This window comes from Piliocolobus tephrosceles, chromosome 7, assembly GCF_002776525.5.
Source record: "Piliocolobus tephrosceles isolate RC106 chromosome 7, ASM277652v3, whole genome shotgun sequence".
Taxonomy (NCBI): domain Eukaryota; kingdom Metazoa; phylum Chordata; class Mammalia; order Primates; family Cercopithecidae; genus Piliocolobus; species Piliocolobus tephrosceles.
The window spans coordinates 102,595,513-102,618,979 of NC_045440.1; the positions used below are offsets into that span (position 1 = coordinate 102,595,513).

The following is a 23,467-nucleotide window of genomic DNA, read 5'->3' on the forward strand; positions in this document are numbered from 1 at the left end:
GTGTTAGGATTGTGATTGATTTTAATGATCGTCTTTGTGCTGTGCTAGTTTTTTCTTAAGTTTTCTATAATAAGTAACTGGTTTTTTTAAAACAGTAAATGGATCTGTCACCTGTACCACTGCCTTAAATTTAGTTTAGTTTATTGTTTAGGTAATATTAACTCTATGAGCAGAGTCACAACCATGCAACTACCTTCACTTCACAGAAGACTTCCAATGACCAAGGTGCCATTTATCTATTCAAGATGGCCTTAAGCCAAGCTTGGGATCTAAAATTGATGAGATGATGTATTTAATTTTTAGCACTTTCTGCCCAGTAAATGCAAGATTTTTTTCTTTAACCACAATCCTGCAAATGAATATGAACTTATTAATAGAAATTCCATTAAGGAAAAAAACCACCCATGCATAAAAGTAAGCACAGAGAACTTTTGAAGCAGAGCTTACAAAAGAGGCTATCTATTCAAGGTGACACAGTTAAGACTCTAAAGAATCTTCTAATTTCAAGACTGTTAGAGTAGCAAAGATAAGAAAAAGCAGAGAACTGGCCAGGCATGGTGGCTCAAGCCTATATGTAATCCCAGAACTTTGGGAGGCTGAGGCTGGTAGACCACTTGAGGCCAGGAGTTCAAGACCAGCCTGGCCAAGACGGCAAAACCCTGTTTCTACTAAAAAAAAAAGTACAAAAATTAGCTGGGTGAGGTGGTGCACACATGTAATCCCAGCTACTTGGGAGGCTGAGGTACAAGAATCGCTTGAACCCAGGAGGTCCAGAAGCTGCAATGAGCCAAGATCATGCCATTACACTCCAACCTGGGTGACAGAGAGAGACTCTGTCTCAAAAAAAAAAAAAGAAGAAGAAGAAGAAAAAGAAAAAGAAAGAAAAGAAAAAGCAGAGAATTACTAGGCAACATTAAATACAAATAAATTTGTATTTAGTCTGTTGAAATGTCCTCAATGGAAAGTCACCAAAAGACTTTTGGTGTGGTTTAGATAAATCAAAAAGGTTCTGATAGATAAGAAAAGTGAAGTTTTTTCTTTCTCAGTGTTTGACTCCTGATACCACTTATCTGGTAATAAGAACTTTTGGGCCAGGCGCAGTGGCTCATCCCTGTAATCCCAGCACTTTGGGAGGCCAAGCCAGGTGGATCACTTGAGGTCAGGAGTTCAAGACCAGCCTGGCCTGCAGCGGGTGAAACCCCTTCTCTACAAAAAATATGAAAAATTAGCCAGGCGCAGTAGCAAGTGCCTGTAATCCCAGCTACTCGGGAGGTTGAGGAAGGAGAATCACTTGAACCTGGGAGGCAGAGGTTGCAATGAGCCGAGATCGCGCCACTGGACTCCAGCCTGGGGGACAGAGCAAGACTTAGTCTCAAAAAAACAAACAAACAAACAACAACAACAACAAAAACTCATAGAACTCTCCAAAGAGCAAAAGACAATTAACTGAAAAACAAAAAACAAAACAAAACAAAACAACACAAAAACTCCCTTTAACATGTATGCAATCTATTTGAATATAGTCACTTGAGCTAAAAAGATGTTCACAAAAGCAGAGTGGCTTCTCTGGCCTTAAACAAGATTGAGAATCACTGCTTTAGTGTAAAATCACCCCCTGCTGGGCCTCATCTCCATTTCTGTTACACTGGGATTGGTAGGCCAGCTATCAAAGAAAACATCTGAGTAGATCAGTCTCTACGGAGGTCAGCACCAACCAGCAAGGCCAGGTTCCTTGCCTAGAAAACAGCTCTTAAGTTAGTTAGCACAACCTACCTAAACCAACGTCCACTTCCCTCTCAGGCGAGCCATCTCCTGCCCTCCCCTAGGACAAGCCCCCACTCTAGCTTCCCTGGACACCATGGCTGGAGTCCCATCCTTGACTTTCTCCTGTGTCTACACTGAAATGCAGCCAATTTTAGCCAGTAAATGTTCATCGCCTTAGAGGATCTCAGGTAAGGACAACACAAATCCACTCTTCTGCAGCAGCTCTAATGTTAGGGGTCTCAAGTTTTAACTAAAGTGTCCTGACCTCCCTCACTGTGGAAAGGCCTAAAACAAGTCTGAAGGGTTATGTATTAGAACCAGACACTTGAGCTCAAAGGATGTTGGCTGCAAATCACCATGGGCTTGGTATCCAACAAATTCACATGGTCTGGTCTGTTAAGAGCACTGGTAAAAGCCCTTAACAACTGGCTCTCTGGGTAAAGAAAAAAGAGGGGTGGGAAGCCCAGATTTGTGGCATTTGCTAATTTCATGGTATTAAATGGTATCCCACCATGGCAGATTTCAAAATATCAACTTGACATCAACCAGCTCACAAAATCCTGAAAAATGTAATAATTAGCAAGTATGAGCCAACACAACTGAGGATGCGGTCTCATGTCAGGCCAAAGAGAATATAAGTATTACTCACTTCAAATTTAGATATGTAAAACTGGCAAAAAAAAAATCCAAGTGCCTCAAGGCCTTCTTTTTAAACTTAGGCACAGATACTAGCAAGCTTTACCCGTATCAATAAACTGATACAGTCAATGAAAACAATAATAAATTACTCACCTTGTAAACAGTGTCCACATAATTTACTGTTCAAACTAGAGTTTCTGAGAGTATTATATGAGACAACATGGGTAAGCCAGAGTTGTATTAATCAAACTAGGACATGACTTCTTCTTTTGGGCTTCTTATTACTTAATGGTGGAAAACAATGTTTTATTTATGTAGATATTTACCATCCAGGCAGGTAACTTATTGAGTACCATGGGTGACTAATATGCTTTGAGGGGTACAAAGCTGTGTAAGACATGGTTCCTCAGAGGCTACCAGAGGCTGGGAAGGGTAGGGGGAAGTGGGGGACAGGCAGAGATTTGTTAAAGGATACAAAATTACAGCTAGATAGGAGGCACAAGTTCTAGTATTCTGTAGCACTGTAGGATGACTATAGTTAACAATGATAGTTTCATATATATGTATACATATGTATATGTATACGTGTATATATGTGTATCTATACGTGTATACATATATACACGTATACATATACTTCATATATATGGATCTGTGGATATATATGGATAACTTCATATATATATGGAGAAGTTATCAGGCTTCTCCAGTAGTCTAGGAGTAATATGAAAAGAGCACGAATTAGGGCGGTAGCAGTGGAAATGAAAAAAGTTTGCACAATCTTCTATAACTCTCTTCATATATACACACACACATATACACATATATACATAAACATACATACATACACATGTATGCGTATATATAAATATGTGTATGTGTATATATACGTAAAGTTTACAGTAGAGTCTCTTGTCTGTTGCCCAGGCTGGAGTGCAGTCGTGGGATCTCAGCTCACTGCAACAATGTCTGCCTCCCAGGTTCAAGCGATTCTCCTGCTTCAGCCTCCCGAGTAGCTGGGACTACAAGGGTGTGCCACCACACCCAGCTAATTTTTGTATTTTTAGTAGAGACCAGGTTTCATCATGTTGGCCAGGACGGTCTCAAACTGACCTGAAGCAATCTGCCCACCTGGGTCTCCCAAAATGCTGGGATTACAAGCGTGAGCCACTGCACCTGGCCACATCGTATATATTGAAGCATCACTCAGTACCCCATAAATATGTACAGTGATTAGTTGTCTATTAAAAAAAGAAAAGACATGGTTCCTAACCTCAATGTGTTTAAACCCCCTTCAGTGGATAACAGGACTTAGAGGTGTGACCAAGTGTCAGTGTAGGTGTTACAGACCTGCAGATGACCAGGAAGTCTGGGGCACCCAAGAAGGTAGAGAGAAGGGGTAGCTGAGCAAGAACTTCAGAAGCTAAGATATGCAAAGGGCATTACCACCATTAGGGGCAACCTGGGCAAGGGCTCAGAGAACAGGGTGGGCGAGAGTAAGCAAGTGGTCCAGTACACCAAATGGAAGCAGAAACTTGCTTGGAGGCAGTGTGGTGACAGAGAAGTTTACAGTTATTTCGAAGCCAATACTGAGCCATTAAAGGCCTGATGGAAACAATCTGAACAAAGTAATGTTTCAGGAGAGTTATTCTGATGCCGCAATAGATTGGAATTAGTTATCAGGTTTCTCCAGTAGTCTAGGAGTGATATGAAAAGAGCACGAATTAGGCAGTAGCAGTGGACATGAAAAAAGTTTGCACAGTCTTCTATGACTCTCTTCATATACGTGAGATAATTTCTGATTTTTATGTGTCAATCAATTAACATACCTAACATACCATAAAGCTCTTAAGAAATTAGATCCTTAGGCAGAAAATTCAGGATCTTGGATATTGCATTCACCACAATGAAATTATAACAATCTCTTGACAAACCTGAAAAAGTGCAGTTTACCTGTTACAATCTTGAATGCAGCCACTGCAGTTTCCTTCTTTTAGGTAACATGCTGCTCTATTTGAATATAAGATACTTAGATCATCTGCAATTTCACTTCCTAAAAATCACATTTAATTAAATACAGTTAAAATCCATTAGCAAGATCACAGTTCACCAGAATTACAAGACGGCCGAGGTCTCCGGTGGGGTGGCACTGCAGTCCTACAGACTGATCATGCAGAACTCCGCAGAGCTGCTACCCGCAATAGCCACCAAGGGAAAGCCCGGCGGGGACGGAGGCAAATGTGCCTGGCCGGGAACATGCCCGCATTCCAAGGTGCTGCTCACTGAGGTCAGGTGGCACGGCGCTCTTAGTCACCTGGGAGGAATGCAGCGATGCCGGCGCCTGTCATTCAGGAGGCGGCAGCGCCTCTCCCACGGGGCCCCAGGGGGTCGGGTGAATCGCAGCGCGAGGGACCCGGGAAGCAGCGGGGCGCGGCGCACCTACCTGCCGGCTCCAGGAGCGCGATTGCCGCCGAATACTTGCCGGCCGCCTCGGCGAACTGCCCGCTTCGGAACAGCTCGTTGCCCTGGCTCTTCAGGCCGGCGGGGCTAAGCGGGGCGGCGGGGTTCTCCGCGCCCAGCCCGCCGCCCGGATGCCCGGTGGCGCCACCGCCCGCCGCCGCCGCCGCAGAGGCCCGCCGCGGGCTCCGCTTGTCCGCGCCCGCCGCCGGGGTCTGGCCCCGCCGCGGCGCGCCCCTTGCCGGCCGCTTGCCACCCTCGGCTTTGCCAGTCAGCTTCTTCTGGATGTTGCCCATGGCGCACGGCTGGGCGGCACGCGCGGCTCCCGCCGGCTCCGCGGGCTCTGTGGGGAAGTGGATGCGGGAAGTGAGGGTTTGCATCACTGGGAACAGCTGCCGCGGAGGCCACGGGGGCGCCCGGCGCGGAGGGCGGGCTCTGGGGAAGCCGGGTCGGGCACCGCCCCTGCGGGCGGAGCTGGTGCTGGACGACCTCTGCCGCCCGTCCGCCCAGTCCGCGCCCTCGGGGCCTCTGCGGCTTCCTGAGGACTAGGTTCCCGTGCTCCGGCCAGAAACCTACCCTGTCTGTAACTGTTTAAGCGCTGAAGGGCCTGTGGCTGAAAACCGGCACCTCAGAGCCATCCCCTTCGTCAAGCCCGCCTGTCCAGTTAGAGCTTACAAAATACGTACTTTTTTGAATGGAGTTGCAAAAACTTGAATACAATTATAGTACCTAACACGGAGGCACCTTTCCTTATTTTAAAATATTAGGAGAAAAAACATTTGAAAGAAAAATAAAGCGTAAGTGATTTTTAAGTCATTTTAAAAGTGAATTTAGCAAAAAAGTCACAAATTAGGCACCTAGTTTTTAAGCTTAAAGGGAGCCTTAAAAACAGTAAATTTTCCATCCCATTGCCTTATTCAAACTAAAAATTTCTTTGATTTTGATTAGGAGTTCGGGTATTAATAGCTTTAATATTTGTTGAATCTATTTTTAAATATGAAAAGGATGTATAAATATTTAATTTATGGTGTCATCAATATTTAAAACAAAGCAATTAATCATTTCAAAGCACTGTTAAAACGTACTTAAATATAGAGATTTCCAAGCTTTCTCTTTTAACTAATTCTTATCTGATTCTTAATGGATATATTTTCCATTCTCTTTCATGAATGGTAAAGCCAAGATTTTAAGCATACAGACAGAGGGAATAGAAAAGCACAATTATTTAAGTGAAAATCAGTGGGTGATCACCTTAAGACAAGCATCAAGTATAAAAACACATTAATAAATACTGTTTCCTATACAGCAGAATAACATTCAATTTGGATCACCAGCCAAAGGGATCTTAATGAAAACAATAAAAAATATTTTGCTATAAAGATAAATCTTCAGATTAAACCCAGCAGGGTTATTAGAGTAAGGCTCCAGTTTTCATCTGGTTTCTGTTAGTCAGGTTCTCCACCAGAAACTGGGTGAAAGCACAAAAGTCAGGGTCGGCAGAAACAATGGTCAGCTTGGTATTACTTTCCACCCCTTTGTACAGTATCCCCTCAGGTCTGACCAATACTATCACGGCAGTTCATTTAGAACTAATATGGGTCACAGTAATCCTAATACCAAGTATTATCATTCCCACTTTACAAATGAGGCAACAGAGAAACAAGGAAGGAGCTAAGGAATGCGCTCTAGTACACAGAGCTAGAAGCCAGCATAACTCGGATTTGTTTTTATTTTTATTATTTTTATGTATTTATTTTGACACAGGGTCTTGCTCTGCTGCCCAGGGTGGAGTGCAATGGGGCCATCATAGCTCACTGCAGCCTTGACCTCTGTGGCAGGCAATCCTCCCCTTAGCTTCCAGAGACGACAGGCGAGAGCCAGCCACGATGTCTGGCTAATTTTTAAAATTTTTTATACAGATGAGGTCTTGCTGTGTTGTACAGGATGGTCTCAAAGTCCTGGTCTCAAGCAGTCCTCTCTCCTTGGCCTCCCAGAGTGCTGGCATTGCAGGCATAAGCCACTGTGCCCAGCCATAACCCAGATTTGAACGGAATGCAAAGCATTCTTTCCTTAAGACTGAAATGGCCCTGAACAACTCTAATAGTCTCTGGACAGGTAAAGAGAGGCCCAAACATGAAAGACTTGTGAGTTCTGTTGGGTGTTGGGATACCCATGGGACAATGCAGTGGAGCTGTTCAGGGGGTGGCTCCACATGTAGATCAGAGAAGTGGCCTTATCCAGAGACAGTGACTTGGGAGTTACTAATATATAAAAGTTTGGGGCCAGGCACGGTGGCTCATGCCTGTAATCCCAGCACTTTAGGAAGCTGAGGCAAGCGGATCACGAGGTCAGCAGTTCGAGACCACCCTGGCCAACATGGTGAAACCCTGTTTCTACTAAAAATACAAAAATTAGCTGGGCATGGTATCGGGTGCCTGTAATCCCAGCTACTCAAGAGGCTGAGGCAGGAGAATCGTTAGGACCCCAAGAGGTGGAGGTTGCAGTGAGCCAAGATTACACCATTGCACTCCACCCTGGGCGACAAGGCAAAACTCCATCTCAAAAAAAAAAAAAAAAAAAAAAAGTGTGGGTGTGGAACTGGGCAAGGTGGCTTACTCCTGTAATCCCAGCATTCTGGCAGGCTGAGGCAGGATGACTGCTTGAGGCCACTAGTTTGAAGCAAACCTGGGAAACATAGCAAGACTCCATCTCTACAAAAAATAAAAATAAAAGTTTGGATATGGATGGGATCACTCAAAGGCTCACAAGGATCCCTGAGATATACTAACACGTAAAGGATGAACAGAGGAAAAATCTACAGTGTAGGCACAGAAATGCCTAGAAATGAAAGAAAAAAAAACAGGAGCGCATACTGCCTCAGAAACACCAAGAATAGTTTGGGAAGAAAGAAGTCAACAATAACAACTATCAAAGGAATGAATGGCCAACAGTGTAGCCTCAAGTAGGGTAGTGTGAGCAGTTGATAGACCAAAAATCCTCAGCAAAATACTAGCAAACAGATTCAACAGCATACTGAATGGATTATACCCCATGGCCAAGTGGGATTTATCCCAGGAATACAAAGGTAGTTCAGCATTAGAAAATCAATCAATGCCAACACACCTCATTAACAGAAAAAGTGAAGAATTGCATACATGATCCCACAACTGATGCTGAAAAGGCATGACAAAATCCAACATGCTTTCATGATTAAAAAAAAAAAAAACTCAGAAAACTAGGAATAGAAGTGAAATTCCTCAACATAATACGGTATATTTATGAAAAACCCAGAGCCAACATCACATTCAAAGATAAAAGTAATGAAAGCTTTCCCCTAAATATCATCAACAAGACAAGGATGCCCATTTTCACCACAGCTATTCAACACTGTACTAAAAGTTGTAGACTGATCAATTAGGCACTAAAATGAAATAAAAGGCATCCAAATTGGAAAGAAAATAAAACTATCTCTATTCATAATTATATGATCCTATTTATATTTTAAAAAAAAGAATCCACCCCTCTTCACCACCCCCACCAAAAAAAAAAAACTACAGCAATAAACAAATTCAGCTAAGTTGTAGGGTATAAGATCAACAAGCCAAAATCAATGCTTCTATACACTAGCAATCAACAGAGCAAAAAGGAAATCAAGGAAACAATTATATTTATAATAGCATCCAAAAGAATAAAATATCTAGGAATAAATTTAACCAAGGAGATAAAAGTATTACTTTAAGAAATTTTTAAAAAGACTTGAATAAATGGAAATATATCCTGTAATCATGGATAGGAAGACTTATTGTTATTAAGGTTAAAATGTCAATACTACTCAAGGCAATCTACAGATGCAACACAATCCTATCAAAACTTTTTGCAGAAATGGAAAAGACAGTTCTTAAATTCATACAAAATTGAAAGGAATTCAGAATAGCCAAAAAGATCCTGAAAAAATAAAGCAAAATCAAAGGACTCTCTTTTCTCTCTTTTTTTTTTAGACAGGGTCTCACTTTAATGATATATTAGTCAGGGTTCTCTCTAGAGGGACAGAATTAATAGGATATATATATGTAAAGAGGAGTTTATTCAGTATTAACTTACACAATCACAAGGTCCCACAGTAGGCTGTCTGCAAGCTTGGGGAGCGTGGAGAGCCAGACCAAGTCTTGAAACAGAAGAACTCGGAGTGTGATGTGATGTTCGAGGGCAGGAAGCACCCAGCACGGAAGAAAGATGTAGGCTGGGAGGCCAGTCTCTCCTTTTCATGTTTTTCTGCCTGCTTTATATTCGCTGGCAGCTGATTAGATTGTGCCCACCAGATTAAGGGTGGATCTGCCTTACCCAGCCTATTGACTTAAATATTAATCTCTTTTGGCAACACCCTCACAGACATACCCAGGATCAATACTTTGTATCCTTCAATTCAATCAAGTTGACAGTCAGTATTAACCGTAACAACCACCCCTTGTCAACCTGAACCCATATACATTTCCCGAGATTATACATAATCTTCAAATAAAGACAATAGTAAGGTCATAATTATACCTAACATAATACAACTGTCCTTTGTACAACCAGAAATGCACCAATCCCCAACCCAAATACTATAACATAAAGTGAATAATACTTAAATGCTGATATGAAGTCAATCTTATGTCACATGATAAAGGAAAAAGGAAATAAAATGAAGACATCTTCTTAATACAAATGTATACCTGCACAAACATGTTTTTAACAAAAGGAGAGAATACTCATGACAATTACAGTCCCCGTTTCTGCAGCTGGTCACGTGGTCATAGGTGGTATTGATGACTACCTTCTTCTACTACCCATTCTGTATTCCCTTTGCCTTCAGCAAGCACCTCAGCAGGTCGTGGTTTTTTTTCTGATGGAGTGCCCCAAACCTTCATTCCTGAAGGGTCTGGGCCATTTGTAGTCCTGGCTGGATTGGGTTGTTGCAGTTTCCCATTGACCTTAATCAGAGGACATAGTAATACTAAGAGACGCCCTCATGGATCTCCTGCATTCCATGCATACTCTTCCTTACCTCCATTGTGGAGTAGACTGATTTCATCTTGAGAGTCCAGGTCAATCACCCCAGCCAACACTGTGACTCCATTCTTAGCTGGTTGACTTAAAGGTAGGAGGAGCCCAAAGTGTCCAGGTGGCAATCTTAACTTCCAGTTTAATGGGATCATTGTTGTGTCTCCTGGTGGCAGCATTCCTCCCTCTGGAACTAAGACCTCTAGGCCAGCAGAACGTAATGTCACAGGAACAGGAGGCAAAAATTTTGCTAGTGGATTACTAGGGGTGATGGTGAGTGGTACCACTTCCGAAATTCCCACCCCTTGATTCCTGGACCCATGAATCCTGACTATGGGAGGAAGAGTACCATATATTGGACACTGATTCAGAGCATACATGGCCTTCTGGAGAACTTTGCCCCAGCCCTGCAAAATATTGTCACCTAGTTGATGTTGTAATTGTAACTTCAAAAGGCTATTCCACCATTCTATCAATTCAGCTGCTTCAGGATGATGGAGAACATGGTAAGACCAGTAAATTCCATGAGCATGAGCCCACTGCCAAACTTCTTTAGGCATAAAGTGAGTGCCTTGGTCAGAGGCAATGCTGTGTGGAATACCATGATGGTGGAGAAGGCATTCCATGAGTCCATGGAGGGTAGTCCTGGCAAAAGCATTGGGTGCTTCCTCCAAGTCCCTGACCATCCAGCCAAACCATTGGCTACAACCCATGAATCAGTATATAATCACACATCTGGCCATTTCTCCTTCCACGCAAAGTGTACAACCAGGTGCACTGCTTGAAGTTCTGCCCACTGGGAAGATTTCCCTTCACTGCCATCCTTCAGGGATGTCCTAGAAAGGGGCTGTAGTGCCACGGCTGCCCACTTTTGGATGGTGCCTGCATATTGTGCAGAACCATCTGTGAACCAGACCCTAGTCTTCTCTTCCTCTGTCAACTGATCACAGGAAACTCCCCAGGAGGCCATCAGTGCAGGCTAGGGGAGAGAAGGCAGGGTGGCAGGAGTGGAGACTATGGGCATTTGAGCCACTTCCTCATGTAACTTATTTGTGCCTTCAGAACTTGCTTGAGCCTGATCACATACAGGCCACTTCCATTTGATGATGGAAGGCTGCTATGTACAACCCACCTGGTAGCTAGATGGGTCAGAAAGCACTCAGTTCATGATAGGCAGTTCAGGTCACATGGTTACTTGATGACCCATAGTCAAATGTTCAGTTTCCACCAAAGCTCAGTAACAGGCCAAGAGCTGTCTCTCAAGAGGAGAGTAGTTACTTGCAGAAGATGGCAGGGCCTTGCTCCAAAATCCTAGAGGCCTCCACTGTGATTCATCTATGGGGGCCTGCCAAAGGCTCCAAACAGCATCCCTATCTGCCACTGACACCTCAAGCACCGCTGGATCTGCTGGGTCATATGGCCCAAGGGGCAGAGCAGCTTGCACAGCAGCCTGGACCTGTGGCAGAGCCTTTTCCTGTTCTCAACCCTGCTCAAAATCGGCCGCCTTTCAGGTCACTTGATAAATGGGCTGGAGTAACATACTCAAATGAGGAATGTGTTGCCTCCAAAATCCAAATAGGCCCACTAGGCGTTGTGTCTCTTTCTTGGTTGTAGGAGGGGCCAAAGGCCCCTTCACCTTGGAAGGAATATCTCAACAGGCCCCAAACCACTGGACCCCTAGAAATTTTACTGAGGTAGAAGGTCCCTGAATTTTAGTCAGATTTATTTCCCATCCTCTTGCACACAAATGTCTCACCAATAAGTCCAGTGTGTTTGCTACTTCTTGCTCACTAGATCCAATCAGCATAATGTCATCAATGTAATGGACCAGTGTGATATCCTGCCAAAGCAAAAAGCAATCAAGGCCTCTCTGAATAAGATTATGACACAAAGCCAGAGAGTTGATATACCCCTGAGGTAGGACAGTAAAGGTATATTGCTGGCCTTGCCAGCTGAAGGCAGATTGCTTCTGGTGGACCTTATGAACAAGAATAGAGAAAAAGGCATTTGCCAAGTCAATGGCTGCATACCAGGTACCGGGAGATGTGTTAATTTGCTCAAGCAATGAAACTACATCTGGTACAGCAGCTGCAATTGGAGTCGCCACCACTTGGTTAAGCTTACAATAATCCACTGTCATTCTCCAAGATCCATCTGTCTTCTGCACAGGCCAAATGAGAGAGTTGAATGGGAATGTGGTGGGACTCACCACCCCTGCATCTTTCTTTTTTCTTTCTTTCTTTTTTTTGTGTGACAGAGTCTCGCTTTGTCACCAGGCTGGAGTGCAGTGCCATGATCTCAGCTCACTGCAACCTCTGCCTCCCGGGTTCAAGCAATTCTCCTGCCTCAGCCTCATGAGTAGGTGGGACTACAGGCGTGCGCTGCCATGTCCAGCTAATTTTTTTTTGTATTTTTAGTAGAGACGGGGTTTCACCATGTTGGCCAGGATGGTCTCGATCTCTTGACCTCGTGATCTGCCCGCCTCTGGGATTACAGGCATGAGCCTGTAAAGTTCTGGGATTACAGGCATGAGCCACCGTGCCCAGCCTTATCCCTGCATCTTTCAAGTTCTTGATGGTGGCACTAATCTCTGCAATCCCTCCAGGGATGTAATATTATTTATGAGCTACTATTTTTTCTAGGTAGAGGCAGCTCTAGTGGCTTCCATTTAGCCTTTCCTACCATAACTGCCTTCATCCTACCAGTCAGGGAGCTAATGTGGGGGTTGGGCCAGCTGCTAAGTATGTCTGTGCCAATTATGCATTCTGGCACTGGGGAAATGACCACAGGATGAGTCCAGGGACCCACTGAACCCACTGTAAGTCCTGAGCTAAAACTCCATTAATTACCTGATCTCCATAAGCCCCTACTTTAACTGGAGGACCACAATGATGTTTTGGGTCTCCTGGAATCCATATCAGCTCAGAGGCAGTGTCCAGTAGTCCCTGAAATGACATTTCCCTTTCCCCAGTGCACAGTTCCCCTGGTAAAAGGCTGGAGTTCTCCTTGGGGAAGGATGGGAGAAAGATTCACTGCATAAATTGTTGGTACTGGGCCGGGCGCAGTGGCTCACGCCTGTAATCCCAGCACTTTGAGAGGCCGAGGCGGGCGGATCACGAGATCAGGAGATCGAGACCATCCTGGCTAACACGGTGAAACCCCATCTCTACTAAAAATACAAAAAATTAGCCAGGCGTGGTGATGGGCATCTGTAGTCCCAGCTACTGGGGAGGCTGAGGCAGGAGAATGGCGTGAACCCGGGAGGCGGAGCTTGCAGTGAGCCAAGATCGCGCCACTGCACTCCAGCCTGGGTGACAGAGCAAGACTCTGTCTCAAAAAAAAAAAAAAAAAAAATTATTGGTACTGTAGTGGGGTCCTACCTCAAGGGGACCCAGCCTCCCCTTCATTCAAGGGGTTCTGGGTTTATAAACTGGCTCAAGTCTGGAAATTAATTGAGAAGCCATGATTCTCTGTTTTTACAATTCAAATTAGTCTTTTGTCCATTTGACCTAGAAGTTTTCTGCTTGTGTAAATTAAATAGGAATGCAGTAGGCTTCCTATCAATTTCACTTCTAGGAACACCACGATGAATTAGCCAATGCCAGAGCGCTACATGAGCCAGACTATTCTGATTGCTGCTTTTGCCTCTACTATCCATTATGGTAGCTACGTCCACCTTACCTTTGACGGTTGAGTGCTGCCACTTGGCCTCCACCACCTTAGGATCCAATTATTCCCACTGTATTTAAATTTTTTTGTTGAGTGACTGCAGTTTCCACTGTTAGATCTGATATACAGAGAAGAGCAATTACACGGCTCTTCAAAGATGCAGGTGTTCCCCTCACAAATCTATTTTACAAGGCATTAATCAAGGGTATATCTTCTGGATCCTCCCAGCTGGGATGAACAGGTCTAACATGACTAATCCACCCCACCATCCCAATCTCCCTAAGCCTTTGGATCCCTTCCTCTACATTAAACCAAGGGAGATGAAGCATTTCTAGCTGGCTCACAGTGAGCCATCTTTTAATTCATAATGCAGCTAACCAAGCAAATAAACTATTATAACCTTTTTTTTTTTTTTTAAAAAACACTCCAAGCTGCAACATTAAAAGCAGAGTCCCTACTTCATGGGTCCAAATCAATAAATTCAGCCTGATCCAACTCTATGTTCTTTCCACCATTATCCCACACCCTTAATATCCAGTCCCAGGCCTGTTCTCCAGATTTCCGTTTATATAAATTAGAGAACTCAAACAGTTATTTTTGAGTGTAGTGCACCTCCTTATGGGTCACACTCTCAACCTCGCCTCTAGGGGCTGGCCAGAGGTCAGCCTGGCAACTGCCTCAGGGGAGGCCATCACTGTTGCCTCAGGCAGTGCAGGGTTTATCTCCTCAGACAAAGGTGGAAAGGCTGATGGCAGCATGAATGCGGAGGGGATGTTGCCACTACTGGGTATGGGGAACCTGTTCCTTCTGGCAATAGAAAGGTTCATCAGAGTTTACAAACTCAATGTCCCCAGTTTCATCGAGATCCTCCTATACATCCCCATTCCAAGTTGCAGGGTCCCATTCTTTTCCAATCAATGCCCTTATTTTAACAGTAAACACCTGGCAAGGCTGTGCATGCGCCTTTTGTTGCAGGTCAGTCACTCGCATGATGAGACCTTGTGTCTGTTTTTCCACAATTTCAGCTCTTTCTCCACAGGAGATAAGACTCTCACTCAGGGCAATCTTAGCAGATTTGAGGCTCAGTACCTGTTTCTGAAGCTGGGAGACAGAATCCCTGAGTTCACTTTCTTTCACCACTTTTTCCACTGAACTTAGGAGCAAGCAACCAACCAGCTTCATTATGTTCCTTGGTTCTCCACATATGGTCAAAGGTATTACGTATACAGTGACTAAACTCCTTGCCTCTCATAAGTGGTGAATCAGGAGTGTCAAATGCATTTATTTTGCACAACTCTCTAAACAGTTCACACCAAGGACTATCAGTATTCTCCATATTATTATAAGTAGAGTCCTTAGCATTTTTGGGTCTAATCATATTAAGCAGCCAACTCTAGAAACCCCAAAACCAATGAAAGAACTTCAACCTTAATATTCTGTTCCTCTAGAACCACTCCAGGTACTAAAATATATACTAGTCAGGGTTCTCTAGAGGGACAGAACTAATAGGATATATATACATATGTGTATGTGTGTGTGTGTGTGTGTGTGTGTGTGTGTGTGTGTGTGTGTGTATACGAGTTTATTCAGTATTAACTCACACGATCACCAGCTCCCTCAGTAGGCTGTCTGCAAGATTGAGGAGCAAGGAGAACCAGTCCAAGTCTCAACATTGAAGAACTTGGAGTCTGATGTTTGAGGGCAGGAAGCACCCAGCATCGGAGAAAGATGTGGCTGCTGGGAGGCTAGGCCAGTCTATCCTTTTCATGTTTTTCTGCCTGCTTATATTCACTGGAAGCTGAGTAGATTGTGCCCACCAGGTCTGCTTTCCCCAGCCCACTGGGGTGGATCTGCCTTCCCCAGCCCACTGACTTAAATGTTCATCTCTTTTGGCAATACCCTCACAGACACACCCAGGATCAATAGTTCGTATACTTCAATCCAATCAAGTTAACACTCAGTATTAACCAGCACAAACACCAAGGCTGGAGTGCAGTATCAGGCTCAACATAGCCTTGAACTTCTGGCCTCAGCCTCCCAAATTGCTAGTATTACAGGCATGAGCCACTGCACCAGTCTCACTCTTCTGGATTTCAAAACTTACTAAAAGCTAGAGTAATCAAAACAGTGTGGTATTGGCATAAGGAAAGACACAGAGACCAATGGAAAGGAACTGAGAGTTGATAAATAAACCCATACATCTATGGCCAGTTGATTCTTGACAAGGGTGCCAAGTCTATTCAATAGGAAAAGAACAGTTTTTGTTTTGTTTTGTTTTGTTTTTTGTTTGCTTTTTTAAATAAATGGTGATGTGACAACTGGATTTCCACATACTAAAGACAAACAAAAACAAAACAGAAAACAAAACTAAGTTGGACGCTGTTTTGGAAAAACTCTGAAACTGTTTTTCCTCTACTCTCACACCACCACAATAATCATCAACATAGAAGACTTCTGTGACCAAATGTGTGAGGGTTTATCCCCATGCACCAAGCAGCGGATACTAGCTGGGCATCTTCCAATTCAGTTCTGATGCTATATGCCTAGAGACAGTGTCAGATTACACAGGATGAGGGCTCAGTCCCCAAGGCCGCCTCCTACATCAAACACCACTTACAAGTCTGGGCCTCCAAAACTTCTCACTAACAGGCTTCAAGCTAGGGTTCCCATGACCCCCGCTCTTTGAGTTCAATTAATTTGCTGGAGCAGCTCACTGAACTCCAGACATGTTTACTGGCTTATTACAAAGGATACTGCAAGGGTTACAGAGGAAGAGGTGCCTAGGGCTAGGCACCTTCCAGGAACTTCCCTGTGTACAGCTATTGGGAAGGAAAATGTTTGAAGTCAGTATTCCTTCTCTCAGGGTATGTGGCAGGACCCTCTCTGGGAGGGTCTTCTGACCCACAATCAGAAAGGCAGGGTAAGATTAGAGTCCTGCCTTGGGGAAAGTGAAAGGAGGTCTGGAGAGATTGTTTCCTGAAGCCTGAGATAGCCAGCATTAGGACAAAAGTCTGTAAGAAGGGCTATTGGAGTTGTATAAGCCAGGAACTATGCCCAAAAACATATATATGTGGATACACACACATACATATGTAATACTATACCATTTACCTCATACTGTATATAAAAATTAAAATGGATCAATAACTCAATAACCTAAATACAAGAGCTACAATCATAAAAATCTTAGACAAACACAGGAGTTGGCCAGGCACAGGGCTCATGTCTGTAATCCCAGCACTTTGGGAGGCTGAGATGGGAGAATGTCTTGAGCCCAGGGGTTCAAGACCACCCTGAGCAACATAATGAGACCCCCGTCTCTACAAAAAATAAAAATGAAAAAATTAGGCAGGGATGGTGCCATGTGTCTGTAGTCCAGGCTACTCAGGAGGCTGAGGTAGGAGGATCACTTGAGCCCAGGAGTTAGAGGCTGCAGTGAGCTATGATTGTGCCACTCTGCACTTCAGTCTGGGCAACAGAGAGAGACCTTTTCTAAAAAAAAGGAAGGAAGGAAGGGAGGGAGGGAGGGAGGGAGGAAGGAAGGAAGGAAAGAAGGAAGGAAGGAAGGAAAAGGAAAACACAGGAGTAAATATTTAAACCTTGGATTTGACAATGGATTCTTATATATGATATCAAAAGTAAAAGCAACAAAAGAAAAAATACCTGAAAAAAATGCTTACAACTCAACAATAAAAAGATAAATAACCCAACTAAAGATGGGCAAAGAGGCCGGGCGCAGTGGCTCACGTCTGTAATCCCAGCACTTTGGGAGGTCAAGGCAAGTAGATCACCTGAGATCAGGGGTTCGAGACCAGCCTGGCCAACACGGTGAAACTCCATCTCTACTAAAAATACAAAAAATTAGCCGGGCATGATGGTGGGAGCCTGTAATCCCAGCTACTCGGGAGGTTGCAGTAGGAGAATTGCTTGAACCTGGGAGGCGGAGGTTGCAGTGAGCTGAAATCATGCCACCGGCACCCATTTAGAAATAAAATTCTTAATTCAGAATATTTCACAAAACAAACTTCAGTCCTGCATGGCTTCACTGGCAAATTCTACCAAACATTTAAAACATATATATCAATTCTATGCAATCTCTTGCACAAATAGAGGTAGAGGAAGCACATTCCAACTCATCTTATGAGGTTGGCATTGTCCTGACACCAAAACCAGGTTTTTAAAATGAAAAAGTAAAGAAAAAAGGAATAAAAACTATAGTTCAATATATCTCATATCCAGTATATTAACAGACAACAGAAGAAAACTATATGACCAAAGCAACTGATGCAAAAAAAAAGCATTTAAAAAATCAACATCAATTCAAGATAAAAACTCCCAACCATCTAGAAACAGAAGGCCACTTCATTAAGTTGATACAGGGCATCTATCAAAACCCAACACTTATCATCAAACTTACTGGTAAGACTAAATGCTTGCCCTCTAAGACTGAAAACAAGACACATATGTTCACTTCAGTGCAATAAAGCAAGAGAGAGAGCAAGAGAGAGAAGAAATGAAAAAATAAAACTCACCTTATTTGCAAACAACATAATTGTCTATGAAGAAAATTCCAAAGAATCTACAAAAGGATCCTAGAACTTATAAGTGAATTAGCCAGATTGTGCTAGATCAACATAGAAAATAATCAATTATATTTCTATATTCTAGTAATGAACAACTGAATTTTCAATTTTATAAAATTTTTAAAAATATGACTTACAATAACTTCAAAAAGCTAAAATACTGAAGTATAAATCTGTCAAAGCTTGTAAAGTATCTGTATGCTGCAAAACAAAAAACACTAATGGAAGAAATCAAAGAGGACCTAAATAAATGGAGAGACATACCATGTTCATAGATTAGAAAATGCAATGTAGTCACAATGTCATTTCTCCTCCAAAGTGATCTATAAATTCAGTTCCATTTCAATCAAATACCCAGCATGACTTTTTCCCCCTGAGAATGGGAGTCTTGCTGTTACCCATATGGAAGTGCAGTAGCATGATCATGGCTAACTGCAGCCTCAAACTCCCGGGTTCAAGCAATCCTCTTGCCTCAGCCTCCAAGTAGCTAGGACTACAAGCATGCACCACCATGCCTGGCTAATTTTTTTGGATGACTTTTTTTAAATAGAGAAAAACCAATTTTACTCCTTTATATCTGCCATACTATTATTATATTCTATCATAGATAATTATATAATGATATATAGAGGAAAATCCCTTGTATTTTACAATGACTAAAAATACAAGACTTTTTTTTTTTTTTTTTTTTTTACAGTGGCGTGATTTCAGGACACTGCAACCTCTACCTTCTGGGCTCAATCAATTCTTCTGCCTCAGCCTCCTGAGTAGCTGGGACTACAGGAGTGTGCTACACGCCCAGCTAGTTTTTGTATTTTTTGTAGAGACAGGGTTTTGCCATGTTGAACTCCTGCACTCAAGCCATCCACCCACCTTGGCCTCCCAAAGTGCTGGGATTACAGGCGTGAGCCACAGTGCCTGGCCCATACAAAGACTTGTGGTAAAATAGTCACCAAATATAAGTCATTGTTAAGTAATTTCATGTGATAAATAAATATAATTGAATATTAAGAGAAATGGGAGGAATGCAGACCATAAAAAGTAAAATATTCAGAATCTATAGCCTAGGGAAAAAAAAGGAAAATATAACAGAAAAAAACTGATTTTAAAACTATGTGTGGCCATGCACGATGGTTTACACCTATAATCCCAGCAATTTGGGGGGTCTAAGGCGGGAGGATGGCTTGAGCCCAGGAGTTTGAGAACAGTCTGGGCAACATAGGGAGACTTCATCTCTACAAATAATTTTAAAAATTAGCCAGGTGTGCTGGCACACACATGCAGTCTCAGTCAGGAGACTGAGGCAGGAGGATTGCCTGAGCCCAGGAGGTCAAGGCTACAGTGAGCCGTGATCTCATCACTACATTCCAGCCTGAGCAGCAGAGTGAAACCCTGTCTCAGAAAAATTAAAATGAAAACTATGTGTGAAGGCAAAGGAACTAGAACAGCCAAACAATTCTGAAAAAGAAAAATAAAGCTGAAAAAAAAATCACACAACCTGATTTTAGACTTAACTGCAAATCTGTGTTAATCAAGACAGTGTGGTATTGACGAAGTGATAGACACATAGGTCAATGGAACAGAATGGAGTCCAGAATTGGATTCTACTAACTGGTTATACAAATGTAATCGTTTACAAAGGTGCATAGGCAATTCAAAGGAGCAAAGATAGCTTTCAAGAAATGGTTTCAGAAAACAGACCAGGTACAGTGGCTTACTTATCTAATCCCAGTGCTTTGGGAGGTTGAGGTAGGAGGATCGCTTGAGCCCAGGAGGTTGAGGCCAGCCTAGGCAACATGGCAAGACCTTGTCTTTACAACAAATAATTTTTGTTCATTTGTTTGCTTTGTTTTGTTTTTGTTTTTGTTTGAGATAGAGTCTCTCTATCACCCAGGCTGGAGTGCAGTGGCGCAATCTTGGCTCACTGCAACCTCCACCTCCCAGGTTCAAACGATTCTCCTGCCTCTGCCTCCCAAGTAGCTAGGACTACAGGCACACGCTAGCATGCCTGGCTAATTTTTGTATTTTTGGTAGAGATGGGGTTTCACCATGTTGGCCAGGCTAGTCTTGAACTCCTGACTTCAGGTGACCCACCCCCTCAGCCTCCCAGAGCGCTGGGATTGCAGGCGTGAGCCACTACACCTGGCCTAAATAATTTTTAAAAACTAGCCAGATATGATGGCACTCAGCTATAGTCCTAGCTGCTTGAGAGCCTGAGGCAGAATCACTTGAGCCCTGGCGGTTGAGGCTGCAGTGAGCTGTGATCACACCTCTGCACTCCAGCCTGAACAACAGAGCAAGACCCTATCTCTGAAAAAGAAAAACTTCTAAGAAAATCTTCATGACTTTGATTTAGGCAAAGTGTTCATAGATATAACATCAAAAGCACAGTCAATTTTAAAAATTGGATAAATTGTACTTCTACAAAATGAAAAACCTTTGCTCTGTAAAAGACTGTTAAAAGAATGAAAAAAGCTACAGACAAAAAAATTTTTCAAATCTCATACATAAGAAAGACCTTTCATCAAGATTATAAAAAGAATTCTCGGGACTTAACAGTAGGAAAACAACAACCCAATTTTTGAAAAGTGGTGGAATAATTTCAAGAGACACTTCACTAAAAGCAATATAGAGATGGTAAGTGAACACATACAAAGATTCTCATCAGGAAAATGCAAATTAAAACTGATGAGAAACCACTATACACCTAATAGAATGGGTAAAAAGGGGAAAAAATGCCAATACCAAATGATGGCAAGGATGAGAAGCATCTAGAACTCTCATATGTTATTAATGGCAATGCAAAATGGTATAGCCACTCTGGAAAACAGTCAGGCAATTTCCAATAAAGTTAAACATATACTTGCCGTATGGACCAGCAGTCCCACTCTTAGGTATTTACTCAGGGGAAATGAAAACATATGTTTACACAAAAACCTGCACATGAGTGTTTATAGCGGTTTTTCCTCATAATTACTGAATGCTGGAAATAACCCAAATGTCCTTGAATAAACGAATGTATAAACTTTGGTACAACTATTAATGGAATGCTACTCAGCAATAAAAAGGAATGAGCCAGTGGTACATGCAGCTACATGAATGAATCTCAGTGACATGCTAAGTGAAGGAAGCTAGACTCAAAACGTGACATACTTTCCAGTTCCATTTATATGACATTCTAGAAAAGGTAAAGCTATAGGAACAGAGAATAGCTGGGGTGAGGGAAGGGTTTCACTGAAAGGACAGCAAGAAGGCCTTTTAGGGTGGTAGAATTGTTCTGTATCCTGACTATGGTGATGGTTACATGAAACCATACATGTATTAGAACTGTATATTCAAAAGGTCCATTTTTACTATATCTAAAATTTTTTAATAATTTTAAAATAATAGGAATTAATATAGCTTATACTTCATCTCGCTTCAGATAAGATTTAAAATTATTTTCTTTAACTGTAAGACATATGGTTAATTATGCAAAGCTAAATATAAACCCTAAGAAGATTTGCTGCCAGATCATATTTACAATCTAGCTAAAAGGCAAGCCTGAATCCTTGAAAAACTGGTTATCTTAATTTCTCCCTTTTGAATCCTTTTTATGTTCTCTCTTCCTTCTCACCTCTCTGATTGTCTTCCTCTTTCTCCCTCCCTCCCTTTCTGTTCCTTTGTCTTTATCCTATCTTAACTGATTGTATTTTAATCTGAAGTGTATACATTACATTATTTTTTGTCATGTAAAAAAATTAAAACTTGTTCTTTATTTTTAAAATGGACTGAACATTTTGTATCTCTCTCAAAATTAGAATATTCTGTCAAATTACTTACAAGTTGATTTTTACTTGTGAATGATTTTCAAAATTGATAATATCTCCCCTCTCCACTGCCCTGCCACTGCCGGTTGCTCAGGTGTTCTCAAGAAAGAGGGAAAAGTTTTTTGTTTTTTGTTTTTTTTTGAGATGGAGTCTCACTCTATTGCTCAGGCTGGAGTACAGTGGCACCATCTTGGCTCACCACAACCTCCACCTCCCTGGTTTAAGCCACTCTCCTGCCTCAGCCTTCCGAGTAGCTGGGATTACAGGTGCGTGCCACCACACCCAGATAATTTTTGTATTTTGAGTAGAGGCAGGGTTTCACCATGTTGGCCAGGCTGGTCTTGAACCTCTGACGTCATGATGCACCCGCCTTGGCCTCCCAAAATGCTGGGATTACAGGTGTGAACCATCACGCCCAGCTGATGGAGAGAAAAGTTTTTATGTCCCTTGTCAAGTGAGGAGGCAAATCTTTCCCCTCAAAGTTGACATAACTTTTGATGTTTTATATTATGAAGATAACGCTTTATCTAGTCTAGATTCTCTTAAAATATTGTATCAAGTGTTAAATTATACTTATTTCTTTTGCATATTTAAAATATTTTTGAGAAACACACATAGCAATTTTCTAGTAATGTATTCATTTTTGGCATATAAATGGGGCTACCCATACTTGTTTTGAAACCAACACATCTGTTTGCAGTCAAGAAGATACATACAAAACAATTATCAAAGAGAGATATTTAAGTTAACTTGCAAATGGTTTGTGTCATATGAACACAGTCATTTACATTTAAAGGTGGTGACCAGGAATTAAACTGAGCACTAGAAAAAGGTGACAGGTTAAGAAGGAAAATGGGTTTGAGAGATTCTGTCAAGCTGTATTAAGAAAAAGATGAGCGAAGCCGGCTTGTGAATTTACAAGGCAAAGCTAGAAAAACTTTGGTAGATTACGAATTTCTGTACAAATAGAAAAATTGAGCCAGCTCATCATATAGAAAGGCAGATTTTTACATAACCTAAATATAAAAGATATTTTACTGTTATCTCCACCGCCATCTTCATGTTTTCTTCCGCTGTCTTTTCCTTCTTCATCTTCAGAGTTTTCTATTTCCTGAATAACCATCCTTTTCCCTTTGGTTTGAGTCTTAGATACAGCTTCAGAATTTTTCAGATCTCTTTCAACCTCTGACAAGGTTTTCTGCAACATAATTACCATATTAAACAAAATATTTTCCTTTAATAATAAATATAACCATTCTTTCAGGTAAAAACATAAAGATGTTGAAAAATGAATACAACTAAGACACGGCTTTTTTGGGGTGGCCTTTGTCTGATTGTAATCATACATGTCCACTGTAAAAAAACAAAAACAAAACAAACAAACAAAAAACCCAGTGTAACAAGTATAAAAAATAAAGAAAAAAGTCACCTAAAATCTTGCCACTCAGATACTACTATTAACATTTTGATAATCTTCTAGATGTTTCTATGCATATATACCCA

General features: G+C 42.1%; 1 protein-coding gene across 1 annotated transcript in view; it reads right to left on the minus strand.

Moving 5' to 3' along the window:
* The window catches only part of LOC113224951 (sperm-associated antigen 1), a 78,174-nt gene that overhangs the window by 22,573 nt on the left and 32,134 nt on the right, over positions 1-23,467 (minus strand). The window contains exons 9-11 of the mRNA XM_026454956.1: positions 23,003-23,162; positions 4,847-5,203; positions 4,357-4,456 (exon numbers count right to left, since the gene is read on the minus strand). Coding sequence (XP_026310741.1) covers positions 4,357-4,456; positions 4,847-5,203; positions 23,003-23,162 — 617 coding nt within the window. The remainder of the gene's footprint in view (positions 1-4,356; positions 4,457-4,846; positions 5,204-23,002; positions 23,163-23,467) is intronic.